Here is a 24,372-nt window from a genome sequence, read left to right as displayed (position 1 = left end):
GAACGTCACCTCCGCTGCTGTTTCCGGTTTTCAGGAGCGGCCTTATTCAATAATAATAAATGGAAAGTGAAACGGGTTATTGCTCAACTCAACATGTCCTCCGCTGAACAAGTACGTTGCATATAAATGGCGATTTCGAGATAGTATCATATTGAATTTTTGTTGTTGTGCATGAAGTCAGTGGAAGAAGACTTTTAGATGTTGTATGTGTAGCAGCGTGAATGTCCAGTGTTCTTTGTTGACAGAATCGAGTCGCTGTCGCGTCGAGACAAGAGCGTCTTGATAAAATCCAGATTTCAAGTTAACTAAGGCTAAATAGCCGCGTCTCAGAGTTTTGCGTTTAGTTGATAATGACATTTTAAATGCATTCAAAACAAAAACGCGTCCCTTACCACTGTGTACCCAGGTTTACCACGGTTAACAGTGTTTATCAGGTAACATATCATAATTACTACAAATATTTTTAGTTAAGGCTGGCTGTCGATTAATTGTCACACAAATAAATGCGATTAATGAAATGTATGATTTCCTTCATGGCTTTATAAACAAACATTACACAGGAGTAGAATTAGTAATTATATATAATAATAAGTAATTATTTATAAAAGTTATTATTTCTAATATTTATATTAAAATGTATACAAAGGTTTATTTACCCATATTTCCGTTTTTTGTCCACTTCAGTCTTATTTCATTCACACTAATGTGTGTGTGTGTGTATACAGGTGGATCTCAAATTAGAATGTCGTGGAAAAGTTCATTTATTTCAGTAATTCAACTCAAACTGTGAAACTTGTGTATTAAATAAATTCAATGCACACAGACTGAAGTAGTTTAAGTCTTTGGTTCTTTTAATTGTGATGATTTTGGCTCACATTTAACAAAACCCCACCAATTCACTATCTCAACAAATTAGAATACTTCATAAGACCAATAAAAAATTTTTTTTAGTGAATGTTGGCCTTCTGGAAAGTATGTTCATTTACTGTACATGTACTCAATACTTGGTAGGGGCTCCTTTTGCTTTAATTACTGCCTCAATTCGGCGTGGCATGGAGGTGATCAGTTTGTGGCACTGCTGAGGTGGTATGGAAGCCCAGGTTTCTTTGACAGTGGCCTTCAGCTCATCTGCATTTGTTGGTCTCTTGTTTCTCATCTTCCTCTTGACAATACCCTATAGATTCTCTAGGGGGTTCAGGTCTGGTGAGTTTGCTGGCCAGTCAAGCACACCAACACCATGGTCATTTAACACTTTTGGCAGTGTGGGCAGGTGCCAAATCCTGCTGGAAAATGAAATCAGCATCTTCAAAAAGCTGGTCAGCAGAAGGAAGCAAGAAGTGCTCCAAAATTTCTTGGTAAACGGGTGCAGTGACGTTGGTTTTCAAAAAACACAATGGACCAACACCAGCAGATGACATTGCACCCCAAATCATCACAGACTGTGGAAACTTAACACTGGACTTCAAGCAACTTGGGCTATGAGCTTCACCCTTCCTCCAGACTCTAGGACCTCGGTTTCCAAATGAAATACAAAACTTGCTCTCATCTGAAAAGAGGACTTTGGACCACTGGGCAACAGTCCAGTTCTTCTTCTCCTTAGACCAGGTAAGACGCCTCTGACGTTGTCTGTGGTTCAGGAGTGGCTTAACAAGAGGAATACGACAACTGTAGCCAAATTCCTTGACACGTCTGTGTGTGGTGGCTCTTGATGCCTTGACCCCAGCCTCAGTCCATTCCTTGTGAAGTTCACTCAAATTCTTGAATCGATTTTGCTTGACAATCCTCATAAGGCTGCGGTTCTCTCGGTTGGTTGTGCATCTTTTTCTTCCACACTTTTTCCTTCCACTCAACTTTCTGTTAACATGCTTGGATACAGCACTCTGTGAACAGCCAGCTTCTTTGGCAATGAATGTTTGTGGCTTACCCTCCTTGTGAAGGGTGTCAATGATTGTCTTCTGGACAGCTGTCAGATCAGCAGTCTTCCCCATGATTGTGTAGCCTAGTGAACCAAACTGAGAGACCATTTTGAAGGCTCAGGAAACCTTTGCAGGGGTTTTGAGTTGATTAGCTGATTGACATGTCACCATATTCCAATTTGTTGAGCTAGTGAATTGGTGGGTTTTTGTTAAATGTGAGTCAAAATCATCACAATTAAAAGAACCAAACACCTAAACTACTTCAGTCTGTGTGCATTGAATTTATTTACACGATACACGAGTACACGAGTTTCACAATTTGAGTTGAATTACTGAAATAAATTAACTTTTACACGACATTCTAATTTATTGAGATGCACCTGTATATATATAAGTATCGCTTTTTATTTCTCCTCTTTCCTACTAGTTTCGCTTGTTTCAGTTTTTATAACCATTTCTTACTATGTGTAAGTAAGTTGTTGTTTTTTAGCATGTGTGTTTGGCAGTGTTGTTTTTTAGGATTACTGATAAACTACGGTCATTTGATTTGTATTATTTGTATTTGTTATTTATTTTTATTTTAGTTACATTATGTCTGAATTTATTATGTCTGTATAGGTCTTTTATTAAGTTTTTTTTTATTTAGTATTTTATTTTTAGTATTTATATATTTTTTTTATTTTTTAGAATCATTATTATACTCTTATACCTTTTGTTCTTTAATATTTTGAATTGTTTTTAGCTTTATTTTTTGTTTTTCATTTAAATGTTAAGTTTTGAAATTGTTGTATGCATTTGTCATTTTTATTTAATCTCTTTATTTTAAAAATGTGTTTAGGTAGTATTTATAAAGTTTTAGCTTTTAGTTTTGGATCTGTTTTTTGTTGTTTTTCATATTTCTCTTTTTGGTCCACTAATGTTTTTTCCCCCAAATATTTTATATAATATAGTCATATCATATCAAGTATGGTTAATATTATATTAAATATTATTGTGTAATATATTTCTGTCATAAATCCTTCACTTTCTATTGTAATTTTAAGGCAGTATGATTAAACCCACAAGCATTCATATCACATTAAGGAATGTTAAAATCATTGTGAGAGGTCTGTTGGTACTATTGGTACTAAAATCAGATGAAATTAATATCAGATATCCTTCAAACAGTGTGAGAAGCTTTCAGGGTCATTCTGTCATTTTGATTACCATCATGGTTAATTTGTCCGTTTGTTTCATCCAGCCTTATGACAATGCCTGTGTGTGACATCTGCTGTGAAGAGCTCCCATCTGAGGCAGAGATGAGAACCCATCTCTTCCTGAGTCACATGGAGAATGTGATGGCCTGCCCGTTCTGCTCTTTGTCCGGTATTTCGTACAACGAGCTGAGCTTCCACATCAACACCGCACACATAGATAAAGACTGCCAGGACACGAAAACAACAGAGGTTGTCAGTAGACAGAAAAACTCAAATGACTGGACTGTTCAAAGTCCCAATTCTACAAAGACTTCCAATGTAAATGTGAAAAATATGGACAAGGTATCTCAAGCCTCACCTCAGTCGCCATCTCAGGTAAACGAGATGGCCTTCCCGATTACAGGGACCTGTCTTTCTCAGGGAACCTCGACTAGTCTGAAGAGTTCACCACCTGCAGCAGCCACAGCGAGTGGTGCAATAAAACTCATCAGAACTACACCAACATCCAGCAACAATGCAAGCAGGGAGAGGGAAGATGGGTGCCGAAAATCAAAGCAGAAGCGCTTGGCCTCACCTATTAAAGGTGCTCTTAACTTTACAACATAAAATTTATTTAAATTAAGCCGTTAGACTAATATTTTCTCTTTGTGTATTTCAGAAGGATGCTTTTCATGTCCTATGTGCAGTTTGGTCTGCAAAGATTGCTTTATTCTGCAGGAGCATGTTGAGCTTCATCTACAGCACCAAGATGCAGCTGAAGGTGTCTTACCTCAAAACATAAATAATATAAATGTTGCAAGTATATATATGTATGTTTACAAGTGTTTATTTTACACTCTTTTTATCACCAGCTGTCTATGATTGATGTCTGATATGGTTTGTCCTCTTAAGGGGCTAGTTCTGAGGCTGTCACTTCAACAGAAGCATCTTCTACAAGCAATGGTAGATCAGGTCAGTTAGCAAGGTGGTCGATTTGACCGTTCTGAGTAAGTGAATGGGCCAAACTAATCTATACCTGTATTTTTGGGATCTCCAGCTGTGATGCACTATGAGTGTCCGATGTGTTCTCTGAGCTGTTCCAGCAGCTCCTCCCTTCAAGAGCATGTTGAGCTACACCTGGAATATGGCTCAGCATCTGCAACAGGTATGTGTATATTATTAAGTATGCAACTGCATATGAGCTTTTTTCTAGAATTGTTTGTTACATACATTTAAATGTAGAAATCAAGATGTTCTGTGGGTTCTGTTTACAAGTACAGTGCATCAAGACAATAAATATTAATCAACGTGAAATCTGTTGTAGCTATTGGCGCAACAAAACTTGTGGTTTCTTAAAACATCTGATTTTACATTCATTTGGTTTGGGTGTTTTGAGGACATTCATCTGAAGACCTGACTCTGGCCCGTAAGCTTCAGGAGGAAGAGGAGCAAAAGTGGAGGGAGGCTGAGACTAGACGGGAAGCAGAGGACTTTAAGAAGCTCCAGGTTAGCTAAAGAAAATGCCACTGTGAGATTTCAAAACAATGTTCACCTAAAAGTTGAAAATTTTCATTATTTACTCACCCTTGTGTCAAACTACTACAAAAAGTTTTTTTTTGTTATTTCATTACTCTTCGCTACTCTATTCAGAAGCAGTTTGGGCTTGATAACAGTGGTGGTTATCGCAAACAAATGGAGAGGAATATGGAGAGGGCTGTGTCTCGAGGTCAGATGGTTCCTGCAGAGTTCCACAGGAAAAAAGCGGAGATGCTTGAATCTCTGGCCTCTGGGGTGGATGATGGCAGAAGCAAAACATCAGGTCTGATTGAGAGTGCATCATAGAGCTACACCAATTATCTTTACATATTTGGTCCAACTGGTGAATTATTAGACTGAAAATCTGTTCAGTTATTTTCTTTATCTTATTGTCAATGTTGAAAACAGTTGTGCCGCTTAATATTTTGTATACATTTTTATAATTGAATTATTTGATAGATAATAATAAAAATTAATAGATACTTTTTTGTAACTTTTATAAATGTTTTTACAGTCACTTTTGATCAGTTTAATGTGTCCTTGCTGAATAAAGGTATTAATTTCTTTGAAAAACAAATCTCACTGACCCAAACATTTGAACTGTAGTGTGTGTACAGGTGCATCTCACTTTTCCACGACATTCAAATTTATTGAGATGCACCTGTATATATTTTTAATTAATATATACTTAATTATACATTATATTTTAATGGGTTTAATATTATGAATTAATAATGTATAATAATAATTTAAAATAATGTATTATTATTATTATTATTATTATTATTAGGATTTTAATTATATACAGTGGCATGCGAAAGTTTGGGAACCCCTTGCAGAATCTGTGAAAATGTGAATAATTTTAACAAAATTAGAGAGATCATACAAAACGCATGTTATTTTTTATTTAATGCTGTCCCGAGTAAGATATTTTACATAAAAGATGTTTACATATTGTCCACAAGACACAAAAATAGCTGAAATTATTAAAACCCCCTTCAAAAGTTTGGGAACCCTTGGTTCTTAATACTGTGTGTGATTACCTGGATGATCTACGACTGTTTTTTGTTTTGTGATGGTTGTTCATGAGTCCCTTGTTTGTTCTGAACAGTTAAACTGAGCACTGTTCTTCAGAAAAATCCTCCATGTCCTACAGATTCTTTAGTTTTCCAGCATCTTTTGCAGTTTTGAACCCCTTCCAAAAGTGAGTGTATGATTTTGAGATCCATCTTTTCACACTGAGGACAATTGAGGGACTCAAACACAACTATTAAAAAAGGTTCAAACATTCACTGATGCTCCAGAAGGAAACACGATACATTAAGAGAAAACTTTTGAACAGAATGAAGATGTCCAATTTTTTCTTATTTTGTTGAAATATAATTTTTTTCCATTTAGTACTGTCCTTCGGAAACAACATAAGATACTTGCATGTTTCCCGGAAGACAAGTTAAGTACAATTTACCTTGATCTTCAAATTCAAAAAGTTTTTACCCCCTGGCTCTTAATGCATGGTTTTTCCTTCTGGAGCATCAGTAAATGGTTGAACCTTTTTTAAATAGTTGTGTTTGAGTCCCTCAATTGTCCTCAGTGTGAAAAGATGGATCTCAAAATCATACAGTCACTGCTGGAAGGGGTTCAAATATGCAAAAGATGCTGGAAAATTTAAGAATCTGCAGTACATGGAGGATTTTTCTGAAGAACAGTGCTCAGTTTAACTGTTCAGAACAAACGAGGGACTCATGAACAACCATCACAAAATTAAAAAAACAGTCGTAGATCATCCAGGTAATCACACACAGTATTAAGAACCAAGGGTTCCCAAACTTTTGAAAGGGGTTATTTTAATAATTTCAGCTATTTTTTTGTGTATTGTGGACTATGTAAACATCTTTTATGTAAAATATCTTACTCGGGACAGTACTAAATAAAAATAACATGCATTTTGTATGATCTCTCTTATTTTGTTAAAAATTATTCACATTTTCACAGATTCTGCAAGGGGTTCCCAAACTTTCACATGCCACTGTAACTTACTTTTCTACTTTTCTGTTAATGCAAAAAAAAAAAAACTGTAGTAAAAGAAAATAAATAAAACCGCTCAAGGCTTAAACGTAACCTTTCTGTTTCAGGACTCATGGAAGCTCTCTGTAGGTACTATCAGAAGGATGCCTCTGACTGTGCACATGTGTGGCTCTGTGCTGAGACTGATCACTACTCTTCATCGGAGGGGGACAAAGGTTGGGGATGTGGCTACAGAAACTTCCAGATGCTTCTTTCATCTTTGCACAGGATGGAGCAATATAACCTTCTACATGGTATAATATCAGTTACATCATGTTATTCTCTTGGCTCTATGTTGATTTTCCTTGTAATAGTACCCATCATAAAAATTTCCCCTCACAGTTTCAGTTCCCAGCATTCCGAGAGTGCAGGCCTTAATCGAAGAGGCGTGGGGTCAAGGTACAGATCCTCAGGGTGCTTCACACTTCAACCATCGACTGCAGGGGACACGGGCTTGGATAGGAGCTACAGAAATCTATGCAGTTCTCACCTCCTTTAGTGTGAAGTACGCATTGAAAACCCCAAGTTTACATTTACACATACACTACCGTTCAAAAGTTTGGGGTCAGAAATATTTGTATTTTTCCTATTTTGAAAGAAATTAATATTTTTATTCAGAACTGTCCATTAAATAATTCAAAAGTGACAGTAAAGACTACTATATAATAATATACACACACACACACAAAAAAGGAAATATAAATATATATATATATATATATATATATTTCAAATAAATTTTGTTCTGAACCTTCTACTCATCAAAGAATCCTAAAAAAAAATTATATGGTATATAATATGGTTTTCTCAAAAATATTAAAGTGGTCATATGATGCTGCTAAAAAGAACATTGTTGTGTATTTGGTGTAATGCAATGTGTTTATGCGGTTTAAGCTTCAAAAAACATAATTTTTCACATAATGTTCATTATTGTTTCTCCTCTATGCCCCGCCTTTCTGAAACGCTTCGATTTTTACAAAGCTCATCATTCTGAAAAGCGAGGTGTTAGATTGGGTCTCCACGCCAAATAATATTTAGGATCCAGCCCCGGACGCCAGATCCCGTCAGAAAATATCAGTTTGTCCAGTAACAGAACAACTAGTCAGCAGCGCTGTTAATACCCAAACCCTGTCAACAGCAAGTCTTGTCTGGTATCCAAAAATACCCAAAACGAATGTTTAACAGTCTTCTGTCAGTCAAGAAGCTGACTGAGGAAAGCCAGAGAAGAGCAGAAGCAGGAGACGAAGTGATGATGGTAAAAAGTAATTGTTTTAATTGTTTATTGAATAATCTTAGTTGCATATGTCTCAATGTTCAAACTTCGTCTGATCAGCACAAATTCAACATGTACTGTTATTCCAAAACTGCTTCACAACAACATCACATAAACCTTGGGTTTCCATAAACATTCCCTCTTATCTATCTCTATTCATACAGACAAAACAGTTCATGAAACCCCACAAGCATGAGATTGAACAACAATGGAGATACAAAAAGAAAAATTAACAAGAAAATAATATACAGAAACATAATAAATGAATAAACATAATAAATTATGAATATACAATAAAAATACTTAAATTATATGATGAATGGTAAAAATAATCAAATAATAAATCATATGAATGACTAATGATTATAAAATGATTATGTAAATAAATGATTATAAATGAATTAAAAAATAAAACCCAACACACAATTTGCACATGAGGATCTAAGGATCCTTCAGAGGTGTTCGCTGATTGGCCAGCTATCCAGTGCGTTGTGATTGGCTGAATACCTCAAGCATGTGACGGAAATGTTACGCCCCTTACCATACTGGGAGTGTGATGCCGTGTACTGGCGCGATGAGATGACACCATTAAATCCCATTACAAACAAGGCATTTGTTGCATCCAGTGGGGACATAATTACTGATTATAATGACTTGTACTGTCTTTTTACGCGTTGTATTGCATATCGCACCGCGTAAACATAAAACCATGTCTGCATTTGTGATCGGAGAAACGACAAACAACAAGCGCTACTCTACACTGCTCAAAACTCGCGTTTGAATTGTCAGTGGCAAATTCTTTAAATATAAAAAACGTACTTACAGGCTGTGAGTCATAAGCACCAGATTGTCCTTGCAAAGTTGGAACTGCCCCACTTTATAAAAACAGCCTTTGTGCACAGACGCAATGTATGCTAACACTCTGCAGGTTCAGGAAACCGTCCTCCATAAAATGCGCTGCACACATCTGAATATTTGGGTTGAACTGTTCTGGAACAGTGTTGTAAATACAACTTAACCACTGATTTCTAGTCGTGTCCTCTTTTAGAAGTCCAAACAAAGTAGTTTTGCTTTCACAACGAAACACACAGCACCTTCACGACATGGCGGCGGCATCAACAATACACAGCGAGAATAAAAGTTACGCCGCCTTTCTTTGCATGAACATTTGGGCAGTGTTATGCAAATCTTCCCACACAGTGACGTAGACATGTGGGGGCGTGTTTAAACAAGGTGTTTTGGAGGGCGTGGACAAGTCGAGAGGAGAAAGAGAGAGAGAGAGAGAAATGGCAGGTAAGTGCATGGTTGAACTGACCAGGAAGGCACCAAACCATAGTTTAGGACTAACACCCATCATATGGCTTAATGTACAAAATTCTCTCACAAATGATTTTTTTACATGAACACTATCTGCTGCCAAAACAATGCGATTTTAATTAATCTGGATTTTATCTATGCACGAACAGCTTGTAACACTCCAAAGAGAAAGGAAAAATTTAAATAGCATCATATGACCCCTTTAAGTAGCACAACATTAATAATAAGAAGAAATGTTTCTTGAGGAACAAATCAGTATATTAGAATGATTTCTGAAGGATCTTGTGACACTGAAGACTGGAGTAATGGCAGCTTAAAATTCAGCTTTGCCTTCACAGGAATAAATTACATTTTAAAATATACAAAAACAGAAAAGTTATTTTCAATTGTAAAAAACAAAACAAAAAAAAAACATCACAGTATAATTGTTTTTACTGTATTTTTGATCAAATAAATGTAGCCTTGGCGAGAGACTTCTTTCAAAAACATAAAAAAAAATCTTACCAACCTCAAACATTATAAACCATGTAAATAGCTTTAATATTATTAATTTCACATCTTAACTTTCCTTTAAAAATTTAGAGCCCGAATTGTGGATTTTCACAAGCCCACTGGCCCAGGAGATGCGCACCCCAGACTGTTTGAGTGGGTGAAACAGTATTTCTCACATTCTGTCAGTAGGGTTGCAAGACTGCCACCCAAAGTAGAGCAGACAACATTACCACCTGTATACCTCCAGCACCAAGGTATTTCAAGATTTCTCTTGTAAACTACAGCACTTTAATAAGAATTAAGTAAATGTATTATCTCTCATGAAACTCAAGATTATTAGCCTTTAGAGAAATAGAATTGCCTTTATAAGATGACGTACGTGTTGTCATGTCTTTATGATCAGGCCACAGTCGCTCAATTGTAGGAGTGGAACAGAAAGTAAATGGCAACCTGTGCCTGCTCCTCTTCGATCCGGGGTGTGCACCCAGGGAAATGAGGAGAGTGCTGTCGCAGGATACAGCAGCTACCATGGTACGACGTATGCGCAAATTCTCCGGTGGCCTAAAACACAGACAGTATCAAGTGGTCGCTGTAGAAGGGCTGCTGACCCCTGAAGAGAAACAGGTACTTTAGCTACAGCTACAGCTTCAGGAATTCATTGCTCAATTCAAGTAATGAACTGCATTTAGATATTTTATATGCATAGTCTATGTTAAACTCTTGAGCTACAGCTTGACATCTTTTTGGCATGTTTGTGTTTTTCAGAGCCGTATTCTTAATTCAAGGACACTATGTGCTGAGAAAATCCCTTGATGGAATTGTCCACATCTGCTGACTGCAGTTTATCTACTAGGTCCTGCTACTTTTATCAGACTGTGAAACACTGTATTTTTGTATAAATGTCAATAAACAATAATAAATATAGTTATATCTTACTTGCTGCACAATATGTCTTATTACTTTTTATAATGTGTGTGAGTCTTCAGTTCTTTAAATTTTGATTCATTGAATGATGAGCTTGTTTTGTCTTTAAACAACAGTTGTATCCATATGGTATCCATTTTCGACACCATCAGTGGTCAAGAGATATTTGTCAGCTTTATGCACTCTGAGGAAATCTGAACCATCAGCGTCTCACTTTTCCCACACTGCAGGCCACATTCAAGCCATTTACAGATCCTCCCCTCTCTCTGTTTCATGATCAAATGTGTTATGTGCTAAAATACGCTTCCTGATTTAATCAGGGCAGACAACCTGCAAGTCACAGGACAGACAGGAATCTCACGGTCACTCCAGAGGAGAAAGAGAGAGAGAGAGAGAAATGGCAGGTAAGTGCATGGTTGAACTGACCAGGAAGGCACCAAACCATAGTTTAGGACTAACACCCATCATATGGCTTAATGTACAAAATTCTCTCACAAATGATTTTTTGACATAAACACTATCTGCTGCCAAAACAATGCGATTTTAATCAATCTGGATAAGAAATAATAATACTCAAGTAAAGTACAGATACTCAAAAAGTGTACTTAAGTACAATACTTAAGTAAATGTACTTAGTTACTGTCCGCCTCTGGTTAACTACATTAATATGAACGAACAATGAAAAAACAACCCAATCATTTAGTAATCTTAGTAAATGTTAGTTTCAACGTTTACACATTCGTTATTAAAATCAAAAGTTGTGCCGTTAATATTAATGTTACTGATCTAAAATGAACTAATAATGAACTGTTGTGTTTTTAAACGGACTTTGGGCCTCATTCATTATGAATACTCTAACATTATCTCAAGGTAAGCTGATAGGTAGGCTAAGCGTTATCTCTAACGTACCTGTGGTCTGTGGGGGAGAAAACTCACCGTAACACTTTGTTTCTGTTTGATTCCCTGTTTGTAACAAGTGTGAGAAACATCTGTTTGTCCCTGGTTGTTGTTTTAGTACATTAAGCCACAAAAATCGTTTTTCATGTTTAACTTTTCTATTCTTTTCTACTAGGGCACATATATCACCATATTTTCGTTCACAGAGAACACGTTAAAATGTGAGACGCAGCGCAGTAAAATGGGGGAAAACACAAGGTATCGAGGCGTTTAAAAAGTTGCAGTAATTTTGACTTGACCACCGCGCTTCTCGAGCGTCGTCGTGTCATGTAGATGACTGCGGTCAGACCAGCCGCCACATTGTTTTTTGGCCCGCGCATATAATGCCTATTACTGTAAGAACTGATCTGAAAGCAAGTGCTCTTCCGGCGAACGCGATTTTTTCCCACCACAGCCCAGTTTCACTGGAAAATGATACATCACAGTCCTTCACTGTCTGATGTTGAATTCCAAAATAAAAGCCCTCAAGTAGTCATATATATATATAACAAAATAAGTGCCCCCAGCAGCTCTCATGCATACGCTGCTCGGCTGCTGTGTCTCTGCATTCAAAAAGCTATACAAATAAAAATCCTTGGTTGCACAGAATAAGTTTCACCTCAGATTGAGAAGGGGGGAGGGGCTCTTATCTTGTAGTATATATATATATATATATAGTATTTGAGGGCTTTTATTTTGGAATTCAACATCCGACAGCGACGACTGTGACGTATCATTTACTGGGAGAAACTGGGCTGTGGTGGGGAAAATCGCGTTCACCGGAAGAGCACTTGCTTTCAGATCAGTTCTTACCGTAATAGGCAGCATATGCGCGACCCTCGAAATAACGTGGCGGCTGGCCTGACCCCAGTCAAACGCGAAAGTATAGCCTTATGCTATACTCATATATGCTATGATTTCCATGAATATATTTATGCCCTTTAATTCACTTAAGAGATTTTAGGTTTTGGGTGTAAATATTGTTTAATTTGTGCAAATATGATCTTTTTTTTATTTTTATGAATTCATGTGAACATATGTACTGTATAGATTCTCTTGGTGAATATTTGAACGTAGACACTGACATATAATGTATAACATGTTTTAATTTAATTCTATCTTTATTTAAATTTTTTGGTCTCTCAGAGGTTTTCAGTCAGAGCAGTGGTGAGGCCCCTCAATATAAGCTGGTCCCGCTTAGGGGCTTCAAACTAATATCTGGAATACACTCTCCTGAGGTGGTGGATCAAATTCAGAACTTTGAGATTCAAGACTCGGATGTCTTTGTCATTACTTACCCCAAATCAGGTAAGATAGAGATCCATTGGAGCCACATGCTACTGTTAAAGGTGCAGTATGCAAAATACTTTTTCATAAACGGCTTTCAAAATAGTGTGAGCAAGCACTTCACGAACATTAGATTTATACTGTAATCACAAAAATGCACGCTTACTGAGTACTGATTTAAATCCTTCAGTGATCAGTAATCGTAATAGACATCCTATGTGCAATTTATTAGAGAATTTGTAAACATGTTCTTGCTTGTGTTGATCATCTTTGCAGGCACTATTTGGTTGCAGCAAATCCTCAGTCTAATAGAGGTCAAGGGAGATGTTACAGCATCAAATGAGCAGCTGAATTCTGAGCGAGTGCCATGGATTGAACTTTTAGACTCTAGGAAACAGTTTGTTTCTGCCCCTTCCCCCAGGATCTGTGTGTCTCATCTGCCATACAAATTCATGCCACTTGGACTGAAACAAAAGAAGGGCAAGGTGAGATCGCTTCTATCAAGCTGCCACTGCATCTGTATGGCTTCAGTGAAGTAATCATGTACTGAATTATTATGACCGCTACGTTCTCTTACAGTTGTGCATGTGCAGTCTCCTTACGTCTATTCCAAATGTTTACATGATCTCTTCAACTCTTCCTAATGACTAATAGGTCATCTATGTGGCCAGAAATCCAAAGGATGTTTTGGTGTCTTACTTCCACTTTCACAAATATGCAAATATGCTGGAGACCCCAAAAGACTTTGATACATTTTTTGAGAAATTCCTGGAAGGAAATGGTAAACAAAAAGCTTTTTCTTTTATCTAAGTTGCCATTTCAATCAAAGCAACTGTTTGACCAGAAATCCTCAACATATATCATGTGTTTCAGTTTTTGGTAATTGCTGGTTTGAGCATGTCAAGAGCTGGTGCTCCCACAAAGACGAGATGAACTTCTTGTACATTACATATGAGGAGATGATTAAGGTTTGACTGGTTTGCTTGTTTTCTTGATAAATAAGATAAACTGTATACTCTACCATTTAAAAGTTTGGGGTCAGTAGGAATTGTTTTAAGAAATAAATACATTTATTCAATTAAATCGTCTTAAATCAAAAATATAGAGGAGGTATATATATCTTCCTCTGCATTTTTGTCTTGTTTTCCCATACAAATATGTACTTGAGAGGCAAAATTAAAATGTCATGTTTTGTTTTCTGAGAAATTGAAAACTAAAAAATATATATTTTTGTTTAAATAAAATAAACTGAAATAAAATGAAAATATAAAAACAATTAAACTTATTTTATTTCAATTGCCAAGGCAACATTTATCATTTTCCTGCAGTTGAACTAGATGTAGTAAAATAACATAGAATTTAAATGATTGTTGAAAGTTATTTTCAAACTTTAAAGGGCTGCTAATACAATTATGTAGACATTTACATTTAAAGAACATATTGCTTTAACTTATCAACCGTGCATGCTTGCAGGACTTACGGTCAGTAGTTGAAAAGATCACTTCATTCTTGGCGAGGAACTTGACATCACAGCAATTGAATGATGTTGTTGAGCACAGTACCTTCAAAAATATGAAGAACAATCCTCAGGCCAATTACCAGCAGATCCCTGTCATCCTGCTGAACCACCAGCTGGGATCATTTCTGAGGAAAGGTATATAACACCTCACTGTTTCAAGCACACAGATTAAAGTAAAATCATTAAAAAAAATTAAACGATAAAAATCAGTACACCAACAAATTCTTGCGATTGTGAAAATGAAGAATCTGTCATCATTTACTCACCCTCACAGTAGTTACTGACAGCCTTTTTCCATACAATGAAAGTAAATGGTGGATGCTGATTCTGGTCTTTTGTGATGAAGAGAAAAGAAAGTAAGTTATACAGGTGGGGGGAAACATGAGGGTGAGTAAATGATGACAGAATCTTCATTTCATATAACATTCACAAGGATATTTACTTGTAGTGAACTTAATTATACTTTATCTGTGTGCTCATTTTTGGGTTGACTCTTCAAGACAAAGCTTTTCTTAAGACTTCTACAAACCACAGTATCTCTTAAATGTGTTTCCACCCATCTGGTCATTCCTACAGTGAATTTATAGTTATATTTTGCTCATGTATACAAGTCAGTGTAAGAATGTAAGAATTACATCTGTTCTAAATATGACAAAGATATGAGGATAACCTTTGAGAATATAGTCACTAATCTCTGCCATTAAGTAATTTGAATGTTATTAACCTGTTGAATTTAGTTATTGACTAGAATATAACCTTACTGCTTAACTCTGAACAGGAACTGTTGGTGACTGGAAGAACTACTTCACTGTGGCGCAGAATGAGAGATTTGACAAAGTGTACCAACAGAAGATGAAAGATGTTTCTCTTTCTTTCATCTGGGATATGAATGATCTCATCTCACCATGATTTATTCAGGCTCATCAGCAGGGTTTGAAATCAAAAAAGTTAAAAAAAAATGGAGATAATCTGAAAATGTTCAAAAGTTTGCAGTCAGTAAATTATTATTATTATTTATTCAATTTGATCAGATAAACCACTCTACTGTTTGGTGTAGAATATTTGGGGACAGCAAGAGTTTTTAAAAATAAATTATTTGTTTTATTCAGCTAGGATACATCAAAATGGCCAAAAGTGACAGTGAAGAGGAGACTTTTACACTGTTATAAAAACTGAAATCCTGAAAAAAGTCAGTTTCTACAAAAATATTAAGTACACCTGTTTTGATAATTTATTATATAATACATTTGTAAACAAATGAATGTTTCTCGAGCATCAAATCAGCATATTAGAATGATTACTGAAGGACCATGTTACATTGAAGGCTGGTGTAATTGCCATCACAGGAATAAATTAAAATCTATTAAAATAGAAGTTATTTTAATTGCCATATTTCACAATTTTATTGTTTTTACTGTATCGTTGATCAAATAAATGCAGCCTTGGTAAGCTTTAGCCACGTCATTAAAAAAATAATTTACCAACCCCAAACTTTTGAACAGTAATACAAAGTACAAAGTTAAGCAAATATCTTATTTGCTTCCTAAATTGTATAAATTTAAAGTTCAAGGCAGCTTCAGACAGATATGTGTCGTGAATCACTGCTGTCCATTTCTGGAATACTGTTTTGAAATTACCATTAAAAAAAAAAAGAGTATTTGTATAAAAATATAAAATTCTAAATTTCTTGCTTGTGCATTCTTTTTAGTGAAATAAACAGATGTTTCAGTCAAAGGCAAAATAAAGTTAATTCCAAACATATTTAAATATTGATACATAAAATAAGTCAATGTTAATCAGAAACAATGGTGCAGAATCATTAGATTTTTCATCAGATTTCAGTGATTTCATTAAGTGTTGATTTAATATGCTAATACTCTTTGGTAAATTCTTATTGGCTTGTACTGTATAGACACAAACAGTTAGACGAAAAACAGGAGGTGATTGGAGTTAAACTCGGGATGTAATACCTGCCAGGTCACATCTCTAGGAAACACTAACCTAATGCAACTCTTGTGTTAATGAAGCCATTCAGCAAAATAAGAGAATGTTTTAATAGCAATAATTGTAACAAATGACAATATGTTTGACAGTTATTGTAAAATATGCTGCATCATAGATGGTAGTGACTGAAAAAGTTTGTGTTTAGAACGGGTGAGCTGAAGTCCTGCTCCACAGGACGTCAGCATCTATATCATTCTTGTCAGGTTGAGTTAACACAATTCAGTCCTCATCACTGCCTAAGTCCAGTGGGTTGAAATCAGGGTCATCCTCATCCAAATCCAAATCATCCATGTCTTGAAACAGTGATTCGTCTACTTCCACACTGTTCCCACCTAGAGGAAAAGAGCAAAGAATACCAACTTTGAAGGATAATCAAGTTTTAAGTTTCAAAAAGAAAAAGGCATCCTATGGCAACTTGAATATAAAATAATAATAATTATTGACATTGCTTACTGTCTTCCAAGAACTGGATATCTGATGTGTCAAGATTGTGGTCTCTCTCAAACAGCTGTTTTCCTGTAACATAAAAAGTAAATGAGCAGATCATGACAAAAGGTGGTTCAGATTTGGGTTTCTACACTACTCTCAATGTTATGATAGCAACTCACCTGTGAGTTTTCCCTTTCCTGACTGCTCCTCTTCTTTCTGCCTTTTCTTCTTCAGTTCTACCATTTCTTGTTCAAATTTTGCTTTCCATGATAAGAAGTTCTCAATTGTGACCACAGTGCCTTGGAATGCACGCTGAGAAAAGCAAAACAAAAACATTTTCCATTTTAATATAAAGGATAGCTATGTAACTGCTAACAAATCTACCATTCAACATAATAATATTTAAGTATAATAGCAATGTTGTGGTACAGTTTGGTTGGTCTGTTTTTGTAAGTCATCATGGCCTCCTACTGGTAGAAGCTGTACTTACACCTCTAGCAAAAGCATTATTTGTCTTTACTGACAAAAGTACTTGTTTATTGTGGCTAAACAAACTTTTGGATTGTTGCAATGTTTTTAAATCAGTTGTTTGGACTCTCATTCTGACGGCACCCATTCACTGCAGAGGATCCAAGTGTGGGCAATTGAAGTAATGCTACATTTTTCCAAATCTGTTCTGATGAAGAAACAAACTCGTCTACATCTTGGATGGTCTGAGGGGGAGTAGATTTTCAGCAATTTTTCTTTTTTGGGTGAACTATTCTTTTAATGTTAGTCTACATTCAGAAGACACGTGCTCAAACCTTCTCAGCTTCTTCGGTCTCCCTTTCTTTTCTTTGTTTCTCTTCTTCTCTTCTGCTCTTAATCTGGTCAATTATTTCGTTAAGTTTCTCCTGCACAGCTGTCACCAACGTGAATATCATAACCATTCCCAGGTTTTCTTCAGCCTACAAAAGAAAGAGGTTATTAGGAAGGACTAAAGGACAGTAAAAAATACCCAACATCAGTATGTGCACTTTTATGTGTTTTGCTGGTTAAGATGTCACATGTGCAGACCTGTTGCTGTAAAAGTATTAGAATGTCTTCTGTATATGAATCTTCCAGGTTCTCCTGTGAGATGATCTCCCAGAGAGGGGGCTCGTCTGGGTATTTCTCCACATATGTAAACTTTAGGGTCACCTCCACCGCTAAAACAGACAGAAATCAGCTTTGAGCTACACAGTAACCCTATAAAGCAAAGGTGTCCAAACTCAGTCCTGAAGGGCCACTGTCCTGCAGAGTTTAGCTCCAACTTGCCTCAACACACCTGCCTGGATGTTTCTAGTAAGCTTAGTAAGACCTTGATTAGCTGGTTCAGGTGTGTTTAGTTAGGGTTGGAGCTAAACCCGGTAGGACAGTGGCCCTCCAGAACCGAGTTTGGACACCCCTAAAGCCTACTGTATCATATCGGATACATACATTTCTAGGGCCTCTCAGTTATTTGTACATCTCTCAATCAACATTGTACTGCATTGCATTATACGTTTTGCCCATCACAATAAAAACTACAGAGCTTTGATCATAAAACTAAGCACTATTGGGAGATTAAGAAGGACAAGTGATATTTATAGGCATTTTATGTAAGCAGTCTGTTGTACTGTTGCAAAGAGTTTATTGATTTACAATACAAGGCATCAGATTTTCTAATTACTTTCTGGCCATATAATTATCAGCAACTGCACCAAATTGCATATTTTTGCTCAGTTTGGGCCTCTAAATAAAAGTGTTTTTCCTCCTCTATATTCTCCAATATCATACTGCGTGAGCCATAAAAGCTTGATGTATCACATATGACACTTCACAGGGTTAATGATAGTAGAACACACTGTAACATATTCCGTGCACAGTAAAGCACATGAACTTACTCTCTTCATTTTCTCCCGCATCAGAAGTAACTGTGATGGTGAAGCTTGTGGGCTCCTCGGAAAGCACTGCGTGAATGAAAATATTGTAAGGAAAGAAACAAACAAACTAATGAAATATACAGAGCTCACTATTATTCCTTCCTACACACAGTCTGGAAGTAAACAGATATGGGTGACCAGACCACTGACTAAACCAGTACTACTTCCACAGTTAATTCAAAGCATTAACTGTCATCGGTTATTGTTTGCTTTGTTTCTTAACTTTCGACAACTTAATCTGCTGCTATGAAGAATGATATCAAAGAGATGACTGAGTCGCTCGTATGTTTAACTAACTTTGTTTGATGAAAAGCTAACGTTAGTCAGCTAACGAACAGCGTGGCGATTTTATAGGCATAAAACATAAACTTTGCAGTCAATCTTACCTGTAAACGAGTCTGGGTAAATGGACTCTACGAGTTTGGACACCCCTAAAGCCTACTGTATCATATCGGATACATACATTTCTAGGGCCTCTCAGTTATTTGTACATCTCTCAATCAACATTGTACTGCATTGCATTATACGTTTTGCCCATCACAATAAAAACTACAGAGCTTTGATCATAAAACTAAGCACTATTGGGAGATTAAGAAGGACAAGTGATATTTATAGGCATTTTATGTAAGCAGTCTGTTGTACTGTTGCAAAGAGTTTATTGATTTACAATACAAGGCATCAGATTTTCTAATTACTTTCTGGCCATATAATTATCAGCAACTGCACCAAATTGCATATTTTTGCTCAGTTTGGGCCTCTAAATAAAAGTGTTTTTCCTCCTCTATATTCTCCAATATCATACTGCGTGAGCCATAAAAGCTTGATGTATCACATATGACACTTCACAGGGTTAATGATAGTAGAACACACTGTAACATATTCCGTGCACAGTAAAGCACATGAACTTACTCTCTTCATTTTCTCCCGCATCAGAAGTAACTGTGATGGTGAAGCTTGTGGGCTCCTCGGAAAGCACTGCATAGAAGGAGATATTGTAAGGAAAGAAACAAACTAATGAAATATACAGAGCTCAGTGTTGCACATCTCTTCCTACAGCCTGGAAGTAAACAGGTAAGTGTGGGTGGGTGACCACTGACCATTGACTGAACCAGTACTTCGACAGGTTATTCAAAGCAGCACGTAAACATAAATCTGACACAACTTCTGCTCGACATCTTATTGCTGACCATCGGTTAATTTTTGCTTTGATTCTTAACCTGTGACAGCTTAATCTGCTGCTATAAAGAATGATATCAAAGCGATGACTGATTCGCTCTTACGTTTAACTAACTTTGTTAAATGAAAAGCCAGTCGGCTAACGGGCAGCGGTGCGAAGTTATAGGCATACACATAAACTTTGCGGTCAATATTACCTGTAAATGAGTCTGGGTAAATGGACTCTATTGCTTCTAGTTCATTCCTCTGCTCCTCGCTGTAGTCTGTCATTTTATGTCACAAATGTCCTCTGTTTTTGTAAGTCATCATGGCCTCCTACTGGTAGAAGCTGTACTTACACCTCTAGCAAAAGCATTATTTGTCTTTACTGACAAAAGTACTTGTTTATTGTGGCTAAACAAACTTTTGGATTGTTGCAATGTTTTTAAATCAGTTGTTTGGACTCTCATTCTGACGGCACCCATTCACTGCAGAGGATCCAAGTGTGGGCAATTGAAGTAATGCTACATTTTTCCAAATCTGTTCTGATGAAGAAACAAACTCGTCTACATCTTGGATGGTCTGAGGGGGAGTAGATTTTCAGCAATTTTTCTTTTTTGGGTGAACTATTCTTTTAATGTTAGTCTACATTCAGAAGACACGTGCTCAAACCTTCTCAGCTTCTTCGGTCTCCCTTTCTTTTCTTTGTTTCTCTTCTTCTCTTCTGCTCTTAATCTGGTCAATTATTTCGTTAAGTTTCTCCTGCACAGCTGTCACCAACGTGAATATCATAACCATTCCCAGGTTTTCTTCGGCCTACAAAAGAAAGAGGTTATTAGGAAGGACTAAAGGACAGTAAAAAATACCCAACATCAGTATGTGCACTTTTATGTGTTTTGCTGGTTAAGATGTCACATGTGCAGACCTGTTGCTGTAAAAGTATTAGAATGTCTTCTGTATATGAATCTTCCAGGTTCTCCTGTGAGATGATCTCCCAGAGAGGGGGCTCGTCTGGGTATTTCTCCACATATGTAAACTTTAGGGTCACCTCCACCGCTAAAACAGACAGAAATCAGCTTTGAGCTACACAGTAACCCTATAAAGCAAAGGTGTCCAAACTCAGTCCTGAAGGGCCACTGTCCTGCAGAGTTTAGCTCCAACTTGCCTCAACACACCTGCCTGGATGTTTCTAGTAAGCTTAGTAAGACCTTGATTAGCTGGTTCAGGTGTGTTTAGTTAGGGTTGGAGCTAAACCCGGTAGGACAGTGGCCCTCCAGAACCGAGTTTGGACACCCCTAAAGCCTACTGTATCATATCGGATACATACATTTCTAGGGCCTCTCAGTTATTTGTACATCTCTCAATCAACATTGTACTGCATTGCATTATACGTTTTGCCCATCACAATAAAAACTACAGAGCTTTGATCATAAAACTAAGCACTATTGGGAGATTAAGAAGGACAAGTGATATTTATAGGCATTTTATGTAAGCAGTCTGTTGTACTGTTGCAAAGAGTTTATTGATTTACAATACAAGGCATCAGATTTTCTAATTACTTTCTGGCCATATAATTATCAGCAACTGCACCAAATTGCATATTTTTGCTCAGTTTGGGCCTCTAAATAAAAGTGTTTTTCCTCCTCTATATTCTCCAATATCATACTGCGTGAGCCATAAAAGCTTGATGTATCACATATGACACTTCACAGGGTTAATGATAGTAGAACACACTGTAACATATTCCGTGCACAGTAAAGCACATGAACTTACTCTCTTCATTTTCTCCCGCATCAGAAGTAACTGTGATGGTGAAGCTTGTGGGCTCCTCGGAAAGCACTGCATAGAAGGAGATATTGTAAGGAAAGAAACAAACTAATTAAATATACAGAGCTCAGTGTTGCACATCTCTTCCTACAGCCTGGAAGTAAACAGGTAAGTGTGGGTGGGTGACCACTGACCATTGACTGAACCAATACTTCGACAGGTTATTCAAAGCAGCACGTAAACATAAATCTGACACAACTTCTGCTCGACATCTTATTGCTGACCATCGGTTAATTTTTGCTTTGATTCTTAACCTGTGACAGCTTAATCTGCTGCTATAAAGAATGATATCAAAGCGATGACTGATTCGCTCTTACGTTTAACTAACTTTGTTAAATGAAAAGCCAGTCGGCTAACGGGCAGCGGTGCGAAGTTATAGGCATACACATAAACTTTGCGGTCAATATTACCTGTAAATGAGTCTGGGTAAATGGACTCTATTGCTTCTAGTTCATTCCTCTGCTCCTCGCTGTAGTCTGTCATTTTATGTCACAAATGTCCATAGATTAGAGCCTGCATGGAAGAAACGTAAGGCCCCGCTGGCATCGATGTCATCTGCGATCACCAGTAATGTCTGAGCTAGGGACAGAGATGCGTGAGTAACACCCCGATTTTACTTGCTCTGCTAAACATTAGTAGCATTGTAGTAATTCATGCTGTCTCCGTCTTGAACCTACTACAAAGATTGTATACAAAATAAATAATGGATAAAAATAAACGTGTGAAAAGGCTCGATTCTGGCATGGATTACAAAGCCTGCCGGTGTCGTGCCGAAAATCGATCGTCTGCCGAAAACTGATTGGCGCTTGTAATCACTTTTTGGCACGTGTAAAACTGCATTTTATGGGTTTTATTGGCCATTTAAAGGTATTTCAACAGGTAAAAAGGACTGCATGAGCTATAATTTGTCAAATATAACCCTCGAATGCAATATAGTAGTTTAGTTTAACGCAGTCCTTTTTACCCGTTGAAATACCCATAAAAAGCAGTTTTAGACGTGCCAGAAAGTGATTACAGAAGTAATAAGAGGATCTACTCTCTATATATTAATAATACATTATCTAATGACCCCTCCGTGATCTCTTCTCATGTTTCTAACTTTTATCAAAATCTATACACCTCTTCTTTTGATCTTAATGCTTCATCTTTATTTTTTCATAAAGTTCATTCTGTGATTCCTAAAATGAATGACCACAATAGAGAACTTTGTGAGGAACCCTTTACTATAGATGATCTTTATAACATAGTAAAAAGAAAGCCACACAATAAATCTCCAGGGCTGGATGGCTTACCGTTTGAATTTTTTAAAGTCTTTTGGGACTCTATTAAGTATCTTCTTTACGAAGCCCTTATTGAGTGTTTAAACAATGGTGAATTGGCGGAATCAATGAAACAAGGTCTCATTCCTAAGCCTAATAAAGATCCCAATATTTTGGATAATTGGACCCGGTAGGACAGGGGCCCTCCAGAACCGAGTTTGGACACCCCTAAAGCCTACTGTATCATATCGGATACATACATTTCTAGGGCCTCTCAGTTATTTGTACATCTCTCAATCAACATTGTACTGCATTGCATTATACGTTTTGCCCATCACAATAAAAACTACAGAGCTTTGATCATAAAACTAAGCACTATTGGGAGATTAAGAAGGACAAGTGATATTTATAGGCATTTTATGTAAGCAGTCTGTTGTACTGTTGCAAAGAGTTTATTGATTTACAATACAAGGCATCAGATTTTCTAATTACTTTCTGGCCATATAATTATCAGCAACTGCACCAAATTGCATATTTTTGCTCAGTTTGGGCCTCTAAATAAAAGTGTTTTTCCTCCTCTATATTCTCCAATATCATACTGCGTGAGCCATAAAAGCTTGATGTATCACATATGACACTTCACAGGGTTAATGATAGTAGAACACACTGTAACATATTCCGTGCACAGTAAAGCACATGAACTTACTCTCTTCATTTTCTCCCGCATCAGAAGTAACTGTGATGGTGAAGCTTGTGGGCTCCTCGGAAAGCACTGCATAGAAGGAGATATTGTAAGGAAAGAAACAAACTAATGAAATATACAGAGCTCAGTGTTGCACATCTCTTCCTACAGCCTGGAAGTAAACAGGTAAGTGTGGGTGGGTGACCACTGACCATTGACTGAACCAGTACTTCGACAGGTTATTCAAAGCAGCACGTAAACATAAATCTGACACAACTTCTGCTCGACATCTTATTGCTGACCATCGGTTAATTTTTGCTTTGATTCTTAACCTGTGACAGCTTAATCTGCTGCTATAAAGAATGATATCAAAGCGATGACTGATTCGCTCTTACGTTTAACTAACTTTGTTAAATGAAAAGCCAGTCGGCTAACGGGCAGCGGTGCGAAGTTATAGGCATACACATAAACTTTGCGGTCAATATTACCTGTAAATGAGTCTGGGTAAATGGACTCTATTGCTTCTAGTTCATTCCTCTGCTCCTCGCTGTAGTCTGTCATTTTATGTCACAAATGTCCATAGATTAGAGCCTGCATGGAAGAAACGTAAGGCCCCGCTGGCATCGATGTCATC

At 36.9% G+C, this 24,372-nt stretch overlaps 4 protein-coding genes across 7 annotated transcripts; 2 read left to right on the top strand and 2 right to left on the bottom strand.

Moving 5' to 3' along the window:
- Positions 1 to 20: 20 nt before the first annotated feature.
- On the top strand, positions 21 to 10,710 carry LOC107552831 (zinc finger with UFM1-specific peptidase domain protein-like). Of its 4 annotated transcripts, none has more exons than XM_016234823.1 (12): positions 21 to 111; positions 3,157 to 3,695; positions 3,771 to 3,872; positions 4,004 to 4,054; positions 4,149 to 4,256; positions 4,488 to 4,597; positions 4,742 to 4,910; positions 6,760 to 6,945; positions 7,034 to 7,196; positions 9,864 to 10,027; positions 10,177 to 10,397; positions 10,539 to 10,710. In XM_016234823.1, the coding sequence occupies exons 2-12, from the start codon at positions 3,161 to 3,163 to the stop codon at positions 10,584 to 10,586; spliced, it is 1,857 nt and encodes a 618-aa protein (XP_016090309.1). In that variant the 5' UTR covers positions 21 to 111; positions 3,157 to 3,160; the 3' UTR covers positions 10,587 to 10,710. The 4 variants fall into 4 exon arrangements, with proteins under 4 accessions (XP_016090309.1, XP_016090308.1, XP_016090307.1 ...); XM_016234822.1 differs by having other exon boundaries at positions 4,004 to 4,063; positions 4,745 to 4,910; XM_016234821.1 differs by having other exon boundaries at positions 4,004 to 4,063.
- On the top strand, positions 10,707 to 15,504 carry LOC107552833 (amine sulfotransferase-like). Its single transcript, XM_016234827.1, has 7 exons — positions 10,707 to 11,101; positions 12,780 to 12,941; positions 13,197 to 13,405; positions 13,575 to 13,701; positions 13,794 to 13,888; positions 14,394 to 14,574; positions 15,218 to 15,504. Exons 1-7 carry the CDS (start codon positions 11,095 to 11,097, stop codon positions 15,346 to 15,348), a joined length of 912 nt encoding a protein of 303 aa, XP_016090313.1. The 5' UTR covers positions 10,707 to 11,094; the 3' UTR covers positions 15,349 to 15,504.
- Positions 15,505 to 16,475: 971 nt separating this feature from the next.
- LOC107552826 (RWD domain-containing protein 1-like) lies at positions 16,476 to 24,372 on the bottom strand. Its single transcript, XM_016234816.1, has 8 exons — positions 24,314 to 24,372; positions 20,189 to 20,275; positions 19,725 to 19,790; positions 17,929 to 18,059; positions 17,676 to 17,819; positions 17,052 to 17,184; positions 16,897 to 16,959; positions 16,476 to 16,775 (listed from the first exon to the last, which is right to left on the bottom strand). Exons 2-8 carry the CDS (start codon positions 20,259 to 20,261, stop codon positions 16,663 to 16,665), a joined length of 723 nt encoding a protein of 240 aa, XP_016090302.1. The 5' UTR covers positions 20,262 to 20,275; positions 24,314 to 24,372; the 3' UTR covers positions 16,476 to 16,662.
- LOC107552828 (RWD domain-containing protein 1-like) lies at positions 20,637 to 22,394 on the bottom strand. Its single transcript, XM_016234817.1, has 4 exons — positions 22,208 to 22,394; positions 21,744 to 21,809; positions 20,896 to 21,026; positions 20,637 to 20,786 (listed from the first exon to the last, which is right to left on the bottom strand). Exons 1-4 carry the CDS (start codon positions 22,278 to 22,280, stop codon positions 20,637 to 20,639), a joined length of 420 nt encoding a protein of 139 aa, XP_016090303.1. The 5' UTR covers positions 22,281 to 22,394.

Source organism: Sinocyclocheilus grahami, unplaced genomic scaffold (genome assembly GCF_001515645.1).
Source record: "Sinocyclocheilus grahami isolate Dianchi unplaced genomic scaffold, SAMN03320097.WGS_v1.1 scaffold459.1, whole genome shotgun sequence".
Lineage (NCBI taxonomy): Eukaryota > Metazoa > Chordata > Actinopteri > Cypriniformes > Cyprinidae > Sinocyclocheilus > Sinocyclocheilus grahami.
This window is presented reverse-complemented; position numbering and strand designations above follow the sequence as displayed.

Bases quoted from the DNA above. Each gene is read 5' to 3' on its own strand.
- LOC107552831 (XM_016234821.1), top strand. From the start codon at position 3,161: ATGACAATGCCTGTGTGTGACATCTGCTGTGAAGAGCTCCCATCTGAG. The intron at 4,598-4,741 runs GTTAGCTAAAGA...TACTCTATTCAG, and splicing joins AGGACTTTAAGAAGCTCCAG to AAGCAGTTTGGGCTTGATAA. The intron at 7,197-9,863 runs GTACGCATTGAA...TTAAAAATTTAG, and splicing joins CTCACCTCCTTTAGTGTGAA to AGCCCGAATTGTGGATTTTC.
- LOC107552833 (XM_016234827.1), top strand. The intron at 13,406-13,574 runs GTGAGATCGCTT...AATGACTAATAG, and splicing joins TGAAACAAAAGAAGGGCAAG to GTCATCTATGTGGCCAGAAA. The intron at 14,575-15,217 runs GTATATAACACC...AACTCTGAACAG, and splicing joins GGGATCATTTCTGAGGAAAG to GAACTGTTGGTGACTGGAAG.
- LOC107552826 (XM_016234816.1), bottom strand. From the start codon at position 20,261: ATGACAGACTACAGCGAGGAGCAGAGGAATGAACTAGAAGCAATAGAG. The intron at 17,820-17,928 runs GTCTGCACATGT...TTTCTTTTGTAG, and splicing joins TAATACTTTTACAGCAACAG to GCTGAAGAAAACCTGGGAAT. The intron at 16,960-17,051 runs GTGAGTTGCTAT...TTTATGTTACAG, and splicing joins AGGAAAGGGAAAACTCACAG to GAAAACAGCTGTTTGAGAGA.
- LOC107552828 (XM_016234817.1), bottom strand. From the start codon at position 22,280: ATGACAGACTACAGCGAGGAGCAGAGGAATGAACTAGAAGCAATAGAG. The intron at 21,027-21,743 runs GTAAGTTCATGT...TGTCTGTTTTAG, and splicing joins TGCGGGAGAAAATGAAGAGA to CGGTGGAGGTGACCCTAAAG. The intron at 20,787-20,895 runs GTCTGCACATGT...TTTCTTTTGTAG, and splicing joins TAATACTTTTACAGCAACAG to GCCGAAGAAAACCTGGGAAT.